The 14,547-nt window shown below is 48.4% G+C and overlaps 1 protein-coding gene across 18 annotated transcripts in view; it reads right to left on the bottom strand.

Annotated features, from left to right (window-relative positions):
• Nucleotides 1–486: 486 nt before the first annotated feature.
• Nucleotides 487–14,547, bottom strand: part of ADD1 (adducin 1) — an 86,307-nt gene continuing 72,246 nt past the window's right edge. For 12 of the 18 annotated variants that reach the window (XM_034958231.4, XM_034958236.4, XM_034958237.4 and 9 more), the window contains 2 exons: nt 4,457–4,555; nt 487–2,406 (listed from right to left, as the gene is read on the bottom strand). In XM_034958231.4, the coding sequence (XP_034814122.1) occupies nt 2,054–2,406; nt 4,457–4,555 (452 nt within the window). In that variant the 3' untranslated portion in view covers nt 487–2,053. Of the gene's footprint in view, nt 2,407–3,896; nt 3,931–4,456; nt 4,556–14,547 lie in introns of all 18 variants that reach the window. The other 6 variants (XM_034958239.4, XM_034958240.4, XM_034958241.4 and 3 more) reach the window with 1 other exon arrangement.

Here is a 14,547-nt window from a genome sequence, read left to right as displayed (position 1 = left end):
TACCAAGTGCCTTTCGCCATATATAGCCGTGCTTCTACCCACACCAGGAAAGGCAGCTGGAGCTGAATGAATGGCTCCACTGACCAGAAGGGTCCAAGGCTCTTTGAGACCCTCAGTTTCCCCCTCTGCACAGTGGCAGCCTGGGGACTCACTGAGGCAGGCTCCTCCAAGGCTGGGGTCAGCCCTGGCCAGGTGGTATCTGGCAGTGTGCCCCGCACCCTGGCAGGATGTCCCCAGCACAGAGCCCTCCCCATCAAACATGAGCACACAGTGACAGACTGGGACCATGGGGACAAGGACAGGCCAGCAGTTCCCTGGACACCCTGAGTTCCCGTGGGGAGGGACACCAGGAGTGCTGGGTGGCACATCCTGCCGCACGCGTGGCTGCAGGTGACATTTTATCAAGACATGAACATTAGGAGGTCTCTTTTCAGCACGAGACAAACACGGGAACAAAGAAATTAAAATATAAAACTGCTTCCCAGATTTAGACAAGGAACTTGCTGAAAGAATTTTATTTGTGAGTAAAACATGTTACACTGGAGAAAGGACATTCAGGACCTGTCCTCCCAAGTCGGTGTCCATATATGCAACTATATTTCATGTTGTAATACAAAGGATTAAACTACAAAAGTGAAAATTAAAAGTCATTGCATATGTGGGGTAAAGGAAGGGATAAAAGGGGATAAAGGAAGAGTCCACGGTTAAGGACTTTTCATTCTGCCTTGGCAACAAAACAACACAGAAGAGAAGAGAGGCAGCACGCTTGCCCGCGTAGCAGGTCCTGCGGCTCAGAAGAAGCTGGAAGCGGCGGTCAGTGCCATGCAGCAGCCTGGTTCTCGCTCGGCTGGCCAATCAGTGGGATCCGAGGTGGCTCGGCCCATCATGCCCAGGATCTGAGCCCACATCTGGCACCAGCTCTACCAGGGGTCTGTTGGGCCCACACAAGCTTGCCTGCACCTAGTCAGGCTGGTACCGGCAGCTCCTGAAATGGGTCACCCTCCGGTTCCTGCTCAGCAGCTCTGAGCCCTTTTCCAGCCTCTTGCAGGGAAGTAACAACAACAGCATCTGCCGAGGAGCACACGGTTCAGGCTCCATCAATGACGGCGATGTCGAGGGGCCCCGGGGCTACCCTCCACCCGAGTTACCTTTGATCACAACTAGGGCATCTTTCTGGCTGAGTTAAGGTGAGAACAGTCCCCTGAAGCCTCCCCCAAATAAGTGAAAAGTGCTCTACTGTGGGGTCTGGAAAGAAAAAAGCAAAAAGCAGCCTATTCACGTTCACAGTCGAAAAATGTAAGCTAAATTGTAAACCTGCTCAAAGAAAATTCTAGAAAGGACTCTTCCCCTCCTGATATACCTTCCCTATGACAGGAATCCAGAGACCCAAGTGAAAAAGAAACTGAGCTCCTGAATCTGATTCTGGTCGAGGGATCGTCGGTCAGACATGCATAGCATCACGTTGGGTGCACACAGGCCCATCTGCCACTGGGGTTTCCTGCCCAGCATCTGGCCCAGACCTGCCTCTTCAAGGCCGCTGGTGGGCACACGAGTGTTTTCACGGGACCAAGGCTTTGTATATAGATTTAAGTGAGATCACTGAGCAGAGAGAATGCCACATGAAGCCAGGAGTCTGAGTCCGTCACCTGAGACTTCAGGGTGGAGGGGAAGCCAAGCAGAGACAGAATGTGGTGATTTCACAACAGGAGGGACGGCAGGAAAGGTGAGGCTCAGGAGGGTGACGTGCAGCCAAAGCTGCAGAAGCCTTCAGTACCTTCCAGCCAAGACCATGACTTAGTGCCTCCCACCTGTGGGGAGAGCATGTCTCCCCCAGAAGCTGAAGCTCTGAGAGGACAAGGGGCAGGGTGGGGTGGGGCTGCTGGGCACACACTGGGTCAGCCCGGGGCTACACGGGGCTGGTCACGTCAGGGGACCTCTAGGCGGAGGGCTTGGCTTTTTTGCATTCCATTACACAAGGACAGAGCACAGACGTGGCCGGGGACGCTGGCAGAGCCAGGGTCGCTCCGGACAGGACAGTGTTCGCGCAGGGCTTTCAGGAGTCACTCTTCTTCTTGCTCTTCTTCAGAAAGGACGGGGTACGGAACTTCTTCTTCTTTTTGGACGGGGACTTGCCTGGAGACCCATCGCTGCCAGGGTCCGCGGCGGCCCCCTCCTCGGCAGCTGAGGGGGCAGCCTCTTCAGCCACCGGGGCTGGGTCTGGGGCTGGCTCGGGGCTGGCCTCAGTAGGGGCCTCAGTGGGGCTTGGGGGTCTATGGGCTTCCTCCTCCTTCTCTAACATTGGGAAGCCGAGTGCTTCTGAAGGTTCATCAGGGGACAGATCGGGGAGAGTTGGCTTAAAGGTGGCAGCATCACTGTCATCTCCAGTAGTCGGCTCCGGCACAAGGTCTAGTGGGTGAGGTGAGAGATGGGATTAAGGGTTCCTGCCCAGATCTCGAAGGGCAGCTTGAGATGGGGGAGCCCCACACACAAAACTGCCATTTTATTTTACTCTCTAGATTTTTACCAAGACAAGAAACTTAAAATATGGTCTACTCTACTGTACGGCTGGATGGAGCTAATATCATAAAATACAGACTCAGTCTCGGGGTAGTTTTTAGCTCCTTCTGGTGGGCAGTGTGCTGACAACACCAGACTCCGTCCCAGGCCTGGGTCCCCCCGCCGGAAAGACAGACTGCAGCACAAGCTGAGGACGACTAAAGGAGCGGCGTCCCGCTTTCATTATGTGACGAGAAGTCTGCCCTGTCACCCTAAGGGCATGTACTAGTAGTACTGAAATTAAGTCTAAATTTGGGTCTGCAACACCTGGTCTCCCCCAAAACAGCCAGTAGGAAATCGTGCATAACTCCCACAGCACGTTGTGTGACATCAACATCCAAAAGAACAAAGCCGTTTAGGCTGGAAGTTAATTAAAAGGAAAGAGATGGCCTGTAAGGCAAGGAGTGGGGGCAAAAACACCACCCAGCATCAGGAGTGGCCATCTGTGAAGGAGCACAGCGGCCCTCAGGACACAGCCTGGGGGCGCCTTCCTTGCACTTACCCGGGCACCCGCTCTGCCCATTCGTAAACGGCCTACAAAGTTACCAGCAACTGACAGGTTAGGCACCACAAGCTGTTTAGTGTTTAAAAATCAAGCCACACATCAGGGCCAGGGGAGTCAGCTGAGTGGTTAGGAGCAGCACAGGAGGCCCAGGCCCCAAACTCTCAGTGCTTTACCTTTGGGAAGCTGGAAGCACCCCCACCCTGCCAGCTGCCCCAGGCTAATTCCAGGCCACGCTTCATGAGAACCGGGAGAGGGCTATGGGCACACAGGCGCCGCTCCCCCTGAGGAGATGGGGCCCACTCTGCTGGGCACGGTGTGGCTGATGCTAGGACGGAGGCTGCCCCAGGGCACTCGCTCTGGAGAGCTGCCATCATCTGAGTGAACATCACACTGATTTATGAGGGTCCAATATCCGCTCCTCTGCCCACCTCCTTTGGACCAGCTTCAGCAAAGGTCCAAGGCAATCTGACCCCACACGGCAGGTGGCAGAACCCCACCCTGTCTGAACCGAGGCTGCACTTACATCTGATCCAGTGTGGCAAAACCCTCCCACCAAGCAATCCAAAGAGACCCTCAAAGGCTGGAGGTAGGAACTCCTGAGGCCCAGAGTGCTCCATGGCACCTAGGTGCGTGGAGGTACCCGCTGCCGCTGAAGGCAGCACAGCGCTCAGGAGACTGAGCCACTTCCAGGAAGGCCTCCAAGGGACTGGGTACAAAAAAGGGGGGCTTCTGTTTTTATTTTAAATAAACAGAAAACAAAATAAACAACAAAGAAGCAGGAGAATGAGGCAAAGCGCAGGGCACCGGTGGAGAGCGGAGGCAGCACGGTACTTACTAGGGTAACAGGTACTCTCTAGCGCATCCGTCTCCTGCTTGTGACGCAGCCACAGGGAGAAAAAAGCACAAGGAGAGAATCTATGCATTCAGTTACAGCCATCAGGTTACAGAAGAAGAAAGGCAGGGCCACGGGCTTCACGAGAGACATGGATGTACGAGACCGAGGGACAGACACCCGGGATCACACACCACAGACACACGGTGGCTGAGAGGCAGCCGGCGTGTGGCTCACACAGCGGAGGGCACCTCCGGAGGTGGCATCTGCATGACAACACGGCATGAGGAGTGTGCGAGCAATGGGCAACGTGGACACCAGCAACCACGGTGGGTTCCGACCCCCGAGGCCGGCCTTCCTACCTGGTCACAGCTCACATACAAATCTGTTTTGCCTGGAGTTACCCAGGACAGAAGCAATATAGGAGAAAGGTGTCACGTCCTGGCGCTGATGCAAGCACACACTTCCGTGTTGCTGTTAACACGACTCCCGCCACATTCTGCCACAGCGCGCACGAGCCGTGCACCCTCCCACAGTGGCGGCCGCTGCCACCCAGAGCTCACCTTCCTCCAGCTTGATGGGAGTGCTGGGAGGCGGGTGGGGGACCGCAGGCTGGTCTGGAGGACTCTTTTCTTTCTGTTCTCTAGCCTCGTCCAGATTCTCTGCAGAGAAGCAAGAAGGATATGGTAGGAGCTGTGGACGCCACGCCATGAGCCTGCACCCGCCTCCATGGCAGATGGGGCAGCCCGCTCGGCCGCCCTCTGAGAAGGCAGGGCTCTCTCAACCCTTTCGCTGATCCTCTCCAAGAGAGGATAAAGGAAGCTGTGAGCTGGGTGTTGACTGATGGGAATTTCAGAGAAACTTAACCAACTTCAGATACAAAGCTTATTTCTATTCTTATTCCAAAGAGAGTCTGCCAGAGCCACTTCTGTGATGGACTCGAATGGTATGCCCTGGCCTGTCCCCCGCTGTCCTGTGCGAGTAGGGACCCCTCCCTCCCTGCCTTCTCCCTGCTGAGCAGGTGGCTGAGGGTCCTGAACCCACTCACCACCTTAAGGGACATCACATGAGCATTATTTTGGTTTTAATTCTGTGGTAGGGCATTTTATCCCAATAATTTAAACTTGGCAACTGTAATGCGTATTTTTACTTTTTAAAGTGAAAAATGCTAATAAGAACCAGAGGAAAAAATGCAGGAACTAGGATCCTGGATATAGAAAAGGATTCCAAGTCTACTTCTCATTTCAGGGAAAATATGGACCAGCACTATTCTAACTCCTTCCATCTCTGTCTTTATTTCAGAAGTTTAAGATTAATAGCTTAGGATCAGCAGGTCCATATTTTGAACCAGCAGCTATCATCATCCTTCTGAGCTCCCAGGGCCTCTGCTCCCACCCTAACAGCTGGCTCGCCTCCCCAAGTACCACGTTGGCAGCTACCTTCCAGAAGCCAGGTGTCCATAAAAAGGCCGCCATACCACCTAGCTGAGTGAGCATACAGCCTCAACCGGGAAAAGGTGCTGACCTCTGGCAGCCAGCCTGCATTTTACCTGTGGCACATTCTCCCCTCAGCCCATGCCAAGGGCCAGATCAGACCTCCTGTGGGTTCTCCTGCTGACAGCTCTGTGATCACAGAGCACGGCCAGAGCCTGTCCCCATCCACTCAGCTGCCATCACGGCCCTGCTGAAGGAGCCTCACACATCAGGGGGAAACTCCACATATCTTGTTTGACTTGTTTTTAAAAACAATCCAGGTTACTCAGATCCCAGGAGACTCCAAAGGGCAGACATATGTCTGTGCATATGTGCACAGAAACTAGGAGGAGGCCACATGACCCACAGCTCAAGCTGACTACCTCCAGTTCTCGCTCTAAGGCAGGTAATTACAGCAATGGCTCAGACAAAGCTTCACTGGAGGGAGACAACCAGCAGCAGGGCCTGGTGTGTGTGACGGCCTGAATAGTAAATAGCGGTGTGACACTGAAAAACAATTCAGCAACTCAAATTTTAGTAACAACTACGTAATGCAGTGGCTGGTCTAGAACAAGACAAAAACAGGTTAAGAGGTCCTCTTAGGAGGAGTGCCTAGCTCCCAGGATGACTACGGCCCAAGAGAGCAACAGTCAGTCCCACACAACAAGGTGGCTCCAGCAAGGCTGACCCCGGAGGACTGAGAAGCACACTGAGGTTTCAGTAAAAACCTGAGTTGGAGCTTACGGCCCTGAGGATGCTGGCGGGAGCCTCCTGGCAGGGGTCCCTGTGCCACTGGTTCTTCTTGGTGCCAGCACCGAGGCTGCTCAGAGCCTAGTGGACAAGAAAGCTGGCAGCAGGGAGCTTGGGGGAAAAGCAGCTGATCCCCAAAAGCCCTCAAGGAAGAGGCTTTGGAGACCTGCTTCTCTCATTAGTTCCAACATTTCCTTTTCAAAGCCTGACATTTGAAACCACCTGCTCCGTGAGGGTCTCAAACTTGAGCCGCTTATTTGTATTCATTTTAAGACTGCCCCATCTTTGACAAAAACACGACCGCCTTTGTCAGCGGGCTACCAAGAGAAGTACAGGCTGCACCAGCCACTCCTGATGGGACCTGGGCACATGCCAGGGCAGTCAGCATTTTCACCCTCCGGCCTGTGACCACACCTGCACAGGAAACCCTCAAAGTTTATGGAGAAAGAGAATTTCTGTCAGAAACCCCAAGCCCTACACACAAGCACAGTAAGGACGTTCAGAGCGTCCCCCTGCACAGAGGCCGGGGCTGACTGCTGTGACCAAAGACTCAGTGAGGAAGGCAGTGTGCTTCTGTCTGAATCAGGGCTCGGCCACGCACAACCTCGTTCTTGGGAGCCGCCCTGTCTGAGCTCCCTATTCCTCTGCTCCAGCCGGGGGAAAATGACCTATCTCTCAGGGTTACTTTGAGAATGAGATGAGATGTACGCACAATAGCACTGGGCACGTGCCCGGCACAATGACTGCTCAGCAACGCTGAGTGTTAACGAATCAAACCGAGTAAAGGAGGTCTCTCCCTGGTGAAGCTTCAACAGACAGAAATACTGTGTTCGTAAAGAGACAAATGTCAGGGTGACAGGCAACATGGCCGAATGGGAACAGCTCCGATCTGCAGCTCCCAGTAAGATCAACGCAGAAGGTGGATGATTTCTGCATTTCCAACTGAGGTACCTGGCTCATCTCCCTGGGACTGGTTAGACAGTGGGTGCAGCCCACGGAGGGCGAGCCAAAGCAGGGTGGGGTGTTGCCTCACCCAGGAAGTGCAAGGAGTCGGGGAACTCCCTCCTCTAGCCAAGGGAAGCCATGAGGGACTGTGGCTTCAGAAACAGTGCATTCCAGCTCAAATACTACGCTTTTCCCACAGTCTTCGCAATCCACAGACCAGGAAATTCCCTTGGCTGCCCATGACACCAGGACCCTGGGTTTCAAGCACAAAACTGGGCAGCCGTTTCGGCAGACACTGAGCTAGCTGCAGGAGTTTTTTCTGATACCCCAGTGGCGCCTGGAATGCCAGCAAGACAGAACCCTTCACACCCCTGGAAAGGGGGTTGAAGCCAGGGAGCCAAGTGGTCTTGCTCAGCAGATCCCACCCCCATGGAGCCCAGCAAGCTAAGATCCACTGGCTTGAAATTCTTGCTGCCAGCACAGCAGTCTGAAGTCGACCTGGGATGCTGGAGCTTGGTGGGGGGAGGGGCATCCACCATTACTGAGGCTTGAGTAGGCCATTTTCCCCTCACAGTGTAAACAAAGCTGCCAGGAAGTTCACACTGGGCAGAGCCCACCACAGCTATGCAAAGCCACTGTAGCCAGACTGCCTCTCTAGATTCCTCCTCCCTGGGCGGGGCATCTCTGAAAGAAAGGCAGCAGCCCCAGTCAGGGGCTTATAGATAAAACTCCCATCTCCCTGGGACAGAGCACCTGGGGGAAGGGTCGGCTGTGGGCACAACTTCAGCAGACTGAAGTTACTACCTGCTGGCTCTGAAGAGAGCAGTGGATCTCCCAGCACAGCGCTCAAGCTCTGCTAAGGGACAGACAGCCAACTCAAGTGGGTCCCTGACCCCTGTGCCTCCTGACTGGGAGACACCTCCCAGCAGGGGTCAACAGACACCTCATATAGGAGAGCTCTAGCTGGCATCTGGCAGGTGCCCCTCTGGGACGAAACTTCCAGAGGAAGGAACAGGCAGCGATCTTTGCTGTTCTGCAGCCTCTGCTGGTGATACTCAGGCAAACAGGGCCTGGAGTGGACCTCCAGCAAACTCCAACAGACCTGCAGCAGAGGAGCCTGTCTGTTAGAAGGAAAACTAAGAAACAGAAAGGGATAGCATCAACATCAACAAAAAGGACATCCACATGAAAAGGCCATCTGAAGGTCACCAACATCAAGGACCAAACGTAGATAAATCCACAAAGACGAGGAAAAACCAGTGCAAAAAGGCTGAAATTTCCAAAAACCAGAATGCCTCTTCTCCTCCAAAGGATCACAACTCCTCGCTAGCAAGGGAACAAAACTGGACAGAGAATGAGTTTGATGAACTGACAGAAGTAGGCTTCAGAAGGTGGGTAATAACAAACTCCTCCAAGCTAAAGGAGCATGTTCTAACCCAATGCAAGGAAGCCAAGAACCTTGAAAAAAGGTTGGAGGAATTGCTAACTAGAATAACCAGGTTAGAGAAGAACATAAATGATCTGATGGAGCTGAAAAACACAGCATGAGAACTTCGTGAAGCATACACAAGCATCAATAGCCAAATCAATCAAGCAGAAGAAAGGATATATCAGAGATTGAAGATCAACTTAATGAAATAAAGTGTAAAGATTAAAAGAAAAAAGAATGAAAAGGAATGAACAAAGCCTCCAAGAAATATGGGACTATGTGAAAAGACCAAAGCTACGTTTGATTGGTGTACCTGAAAGTGACAGGCAGAATGAAACCAAGTTGGAAAACACTCTTCAGGATATTATCCAGGAGAACTTCCCCAACCTAGCAAGACAGGCCAACATTCAAATTCACGAAATACAGAACCACCACAGAGATACTCCTCAAGAAGAGCAACCCCAAGACACATAATCATCAGATTCACCAAGGTTGAAATGAAGGAAAAAATGTTAAGGGCAGACAGAGAGAAAGGTTGGGTTACCCACAAAGGGAAGCCCATCAGACTAACAGCAGATCTCTCTGCAGAAACCCTACAAGCCAGAAGACAGTGGGGGCCAATATTCAACATTCTTAAAGAAAAGAATTTTCGGCCGGGCGCAGTGGCTCACGCCTGTAATCCCAGCACTTTGGGAGGCTGAGGCGGGCAGATCATGAGGACAGGAGATCGAGACCATCCTGGCTAACACGGTGAAACCCCATCTCTACTAAAAATACAAAAAAATTAGCTGGGCATGCTGGCGTGCACCTGTAGTCCCAGCTGCTGGGGAGGCTGAGGCAGGAGAATGGTGTGAACCCAGGAGGCAGAGCTTGCAGTGAGCCGAGATCACGCCACTGCACTCCAGCCTGGGTGACAGAGCAAGACTCCGTCTCAAAAAAAAAAAAGAATTTTCAGCCCAGAATTTCATATCCAGCCAAACTAAGCTTCGTAAGTGAAGGAGAAATAAACTCCTTTACAGACAAGCAAATGCTGAGAGATTTTCTCACCACCAGGCCTGCCTTACAATAGCTCCTGAAGCAAGCAAGCACTAAATATGGAGAGCAAAAACCAGTTCCACCCACTGCAAAAACATACCAAATTGTAAAGACCATCGACACTATGAAGAAACTGCATCAGTTAACAGGCAAAATAACCAGCCAGCATCATAATGACAGGATCAAATTCACACATAACAATATTAACCTTAAATGTAAATGGGCAAAATGCCCCAATTAAAAGACACAGACTGGCAAACTGGATAAAGAGTCAAGACCTGTCAGTGTGCTGTATTCAGGAGACCTGTCTCACATGCGAAGATACGCACTGGCTCAAAATAAAGGGATAGAAGAATATTTACCAAGCAAAAGAAAAGCAAAAAAAAAAAAAAAAAAAAAAAAGCAGGAGTTGCAATCCTAGTCTCTAATAAAACAGACTTTAAGCCAACAAAAATTTAAAAAGACAAAGAAGGGCATTACATAATGGTAAAGGGATCAATGCAACAACAAGAACTAACTATCTTAAATATACAAGCACCCAATACAGGAGCACCCAGATTCATAAAGCAAGTTCTTAGAGACCTACAAAGAGACTCAGACTCCCACACAATAATAGTGAGAAATTTTAACATCCCACTTTTAATATTAGATCAACGAGACAGAAAATTAACAAAGATATTCAGGACTTGAACTCAGCCCTGGACCATGCGGACCTAACAGACATCTACAGAACTCTCCACCCCAAATCAACAGAATATACATTCTTCTCAGCACCACATCGCACTTATTCTAAAATTGACCACATAATTGGAAGTAAAACACTCCTCAGCAAATGCAAGAGAATGGAAATCATAACAAACAGTCTCTCAGACCACAGTGCAATTGAATTAGAACTCAGGATTAAGAAACTCACTCAAAACTGCGTAACTACATGGAAACTGAATAGCCTACTCCTAAATGACTACTGGGTAAATAACAAAATTCACGCAGAAATAAGTAAGTTCTTTGAAAACAATGAGAACAAAGACAAAGCGTACCAGAATCTCTGGGACACAGCTAAAGCAGTGTTTAGAGGGAAATTTATAGCACTAAATGCCCACAGGAGAAAGAGGGAAAGATCTAAAATTGACACCCTAACATCATAATCAAAAGAATTAGAGAAGAGCAAACAAATTCAAAAGCTAGCAGAAGACAAGAAATAACTAAGATGAGTACAGAACTGAAGGAGAGAGACATAAAAAAGCCTTCAAAAAAAAATCAATGAATCCAGGAGCTGGTTTTTTTTAAAGATTGATAAAATAGATAGACCATTTAGCCAGACTAATAAAGAAGAAAAGAGAGAAGAATCAAATAGACACAATAAAAAATGATAAAGGGAAGATCACCACTGATCCCACAGAAATACGAACTACCATCAGAGAATACTATGAACACTTCTACGCAAATAAACTAGAAAATCTAGAAGAAATGGATAAATTCCTGGATACATACACCCTCCCAAGACTAAACCAGGAGGAAGTCAAACCCCTGAATCGACCAGTAACAAGCTCTGATATTGAGGTAGTAATAAATAGCCTACCAACCAAAAAAAGCCCAGGACCAGACGGATTCACAGCCAGATTCTACCAGAGGTACAGAAAGGAGCTGGTAGGTACCATTCCATCTGAAACTATTACAAACAATAGAAAAAGAGGGACTCCTCCCTAACTCATTGTATGAGGCCAGCATCATCCTGATACCAAAACCTGGCAGAGACACAACAAAAAAAGAAAATTTCAGGCCAATATCCCTGATGAACATCAATGCAAAAATCCTCAATAAAATACTGGCAAACCAAATCCAGCAGCACATCAAAAAGCTTATCCACCACGATCAAGTTGGCTTCATCCCTGGGATGCAAGGCTGGTTCAACATACGCAAATCAACCAGGCGCGGTGGCTCACACCTGTAATCCCAGTAGTTTGGGAGGCTGAGGCAGGTGGATCACAAGGTCAGGAGATCGAGACCATCCTGGCCAACATGGTGAAACCTCGCCTCTAATAAAAATACAAAAATTAACCGGGTGTGGTGGCGTGTGTCTGTAGTCTCAAGTACTCAGGAGGCTGAGGCTTGAACACAGGAGGTGGAGGTTGCAGTGAACCAAGACTGCACCACTGCACTCCAGCTTGGGTGACAGAGGGAGACTCCGTCTCAGGAAAGAAAAAAAAAACAACCAAATAACAAAAAAAAATATGCAAATCAATAAACGTAATCCATCGTATAAATAGAACCAATGACAAAAACCACATGATTATCTCAATAGATGCAGAAAAAGCCTTCAATAAAATTCAACACCCCTTCATGCTAAAAACTCTCAATAAACTAGGTATTGATGGAATGTATCTCAAAATAATAAGAGCTATTTATGACAAACCCACAGCCAATATCATACTGAATGGGCAAAGGCTGGAAGTATTCCCTTTGAAAACTGGCACAAGACAAGGATGCCCTCTCTCACCACTCCTATTCAACATACTATTAGAAGTTCTGGCCAGGGCAATCAGGCAAGAGAAAAAAATAAAGCGTATTCAATTAGGAAGAGAGGAAGTCAAATTGTCTCTGTTTTCAGATGACATGATTGTATATTTAGAAAACCCCATCATCTCAGCCCAAAATCTCCTTAAGCTGATAAGCAACTTCAGCAAAGTCTCAAGATACAAAATCAACGTGCAAAAATCACAAGCATTCCTACACACCAATAATTGACAAAGAGCCAAATCATGAGTGAACTCCCATTCACAATTGCTACAAAGAGAATAAAATACCTGGGAATACAACTTACAAGGGATGTGAAAGACCTCTTCGAGGAGAACTACAAACCACTGCTCAGCGAAATAGGACACAAACAAATAGAAAAACATTCCATGCTCATGGATACAAAGAATCAGTATTGTGAAAACGGCCATACTGCCCAAAGTAATTTATAGATTCAATGCTATGCCCATCAAGCTACCACTGACTTTCTTCACAGAAATAGAAAAAACTACTTCAAATTTCATATGGAACCAAAAAAGAGCCCGTATGGCCAAGACAATCCTAAGCAAAAAGAACAAAGCTGGAGGCATCATACTACCTGACTTCAAACCATACTACAAGGCTACAGTAACCAAAACAGCATGGTACTGGTACCAAAAGAGATATAGAGACCAATGGAACAGAACAGAGGCCTCAGAAATAATGCCAGACATCTACAACCATCTGATCTTTGACAAACTGGACAAAAACAAGCAATGGGAAAAGGATTCCCTATTCAATAAATGGTGTTAGGAAAACTGGATAGCCATATGCATAAAACTGAAACTGGACCCCTTCCTTACACCTTATACAAAAATTAACTCAAGAGGGGTTAAACATAAGACCTAAAACCATAAAAATCCTAGAAGAAAACCTAGGCAATACCATTCAGGACATAGGCATGGGCAAAGACTTCATGACTAAAACACCAAAAGCAATGGCAACAAAAACCAAAATTGACAAATGGGATCTAATTAAACTAAAGAGCTTCTGCACACCAGAAGAAACTATCATCAGAATGAAAAGGGAATCTACAGAATGGGAGAAAATTTTTGCAATCTATCCATCTGACAAAGGGCTCATATCCACGATCTACAAGGAACTTAAACAAGTTTACAAGAAAAAAACAACGCCATCAAAAAGCAGACGAAGGAGATAAACAGACACTTCTCAAAAGAAGACATTTATGTAGCCAACAAACATGAAAAAAAAGCTCATCATCACTGGTCATTAGAGAAATGCAAATCAAAACCACAATGAGATACCATCTCACACCAGTTACAGTGGCGATCATTAAAAAGCCAGGAAACAACAGAAGCTGGAGAGGATGTGGAGAAATAGGAACACTTTTACACTGTTGGTGGGAGTGTAAATTAGTTCAACCATTGTGGAAGGCAGTGTGGCGATTCCTCAAGAATCTAAAACCAGAAATACCATTTGACCCAGCAATCCCGTTACTGGGTATATAACCAAAGGATTATAAACATTCTATGATAAAGACACATGCACACATATGTGTACTGCACCACTATGCACAATACGAAAGACTTGGAACCAACTCAAATGCCCAGCAATGATAGACTGGACAAAGAAAATGTGGCACATATACACCATGGAATACTGTGCAATCATAAAAATGGATGAATTCATGTCCTTTGCAGGGATATGGATGAAGCTGGAAACCATCATTCTCAGCAAACTAACACAGGAACAGAAAACCAAACACTGCATGTTCTCACTCATAAGTGGGGACTGAACAATTAGAACACATGGACACAGGGAAGGGGACATTACACACCAGGGCCTGTCAGGGGTGTGGGGCTAGGGGAAGGATAGCATCAGGAGAAATACCTAATGTAGATGATGGGTGCCACCCATACATGTGCCACCACCATGGCACATGTATACCTATGTAACAAACCTACACATTCTGTACATGTATCCCAAAACTTAAACTATAATTAATTTAAAAAAGAGAGAGAGAGAGACAAATGTCTCTTAAAAATAATATTCAGGGCCGGGCACAGTGGCTCACACCTGTAATGCCAGCACTTTGGGAGGCCAAGGCGGGCGGATCACAAGTTCAAGAGATTGAGACCGTCCTGGCCAACATGGTGAAACCTCATCTCTACTAAAAATACAAAAATTAGCTGGGCGTGGTGGTGCACGCCTGTAGTCCCAGCTACTCAGGAGGCTGAGGCAGGAGAATTGCTTGAACCCAGGAGGCGGAGATTGCAGTGAGCTGAGATCGTGCCACTGCACTCCAGCCTGGCGACAGAGCAAGACTTCATCTCAAAAATAATAATAATAATAATAATAATATGCATGCTGGCTTTCCCACTAACTGATCCAAATTAGTGAATTCTTTTGTGAATGTTCTGGTCACTCCATGTGGACAGAAACCTCCCTGGGAGAAGGACCAATGCCCTCCAGCCCAGAGTTCTGTGGGTTGCCCCTCGGTCCTGCTGTC

This window comes from Pan paniscus, chromosome 3 (assembly GCF_029289425.2).
Source record: "Pan paniscus chromosome 3, NHGRI_mPanPan1-v2.0_pri, whole genome shotgun sequence".
Classification (NCBI taxonomy): domain Eukaryota; kingdom Metazoa; phylum Chordata; class Mammalia; order Primates; family Hominidae; genus Pan; species Pan paniscus.
Note: the sequence above shows the minus strand (reverse complement) of the source record. Positions and strands in the feature narration are given on the sequence as shown.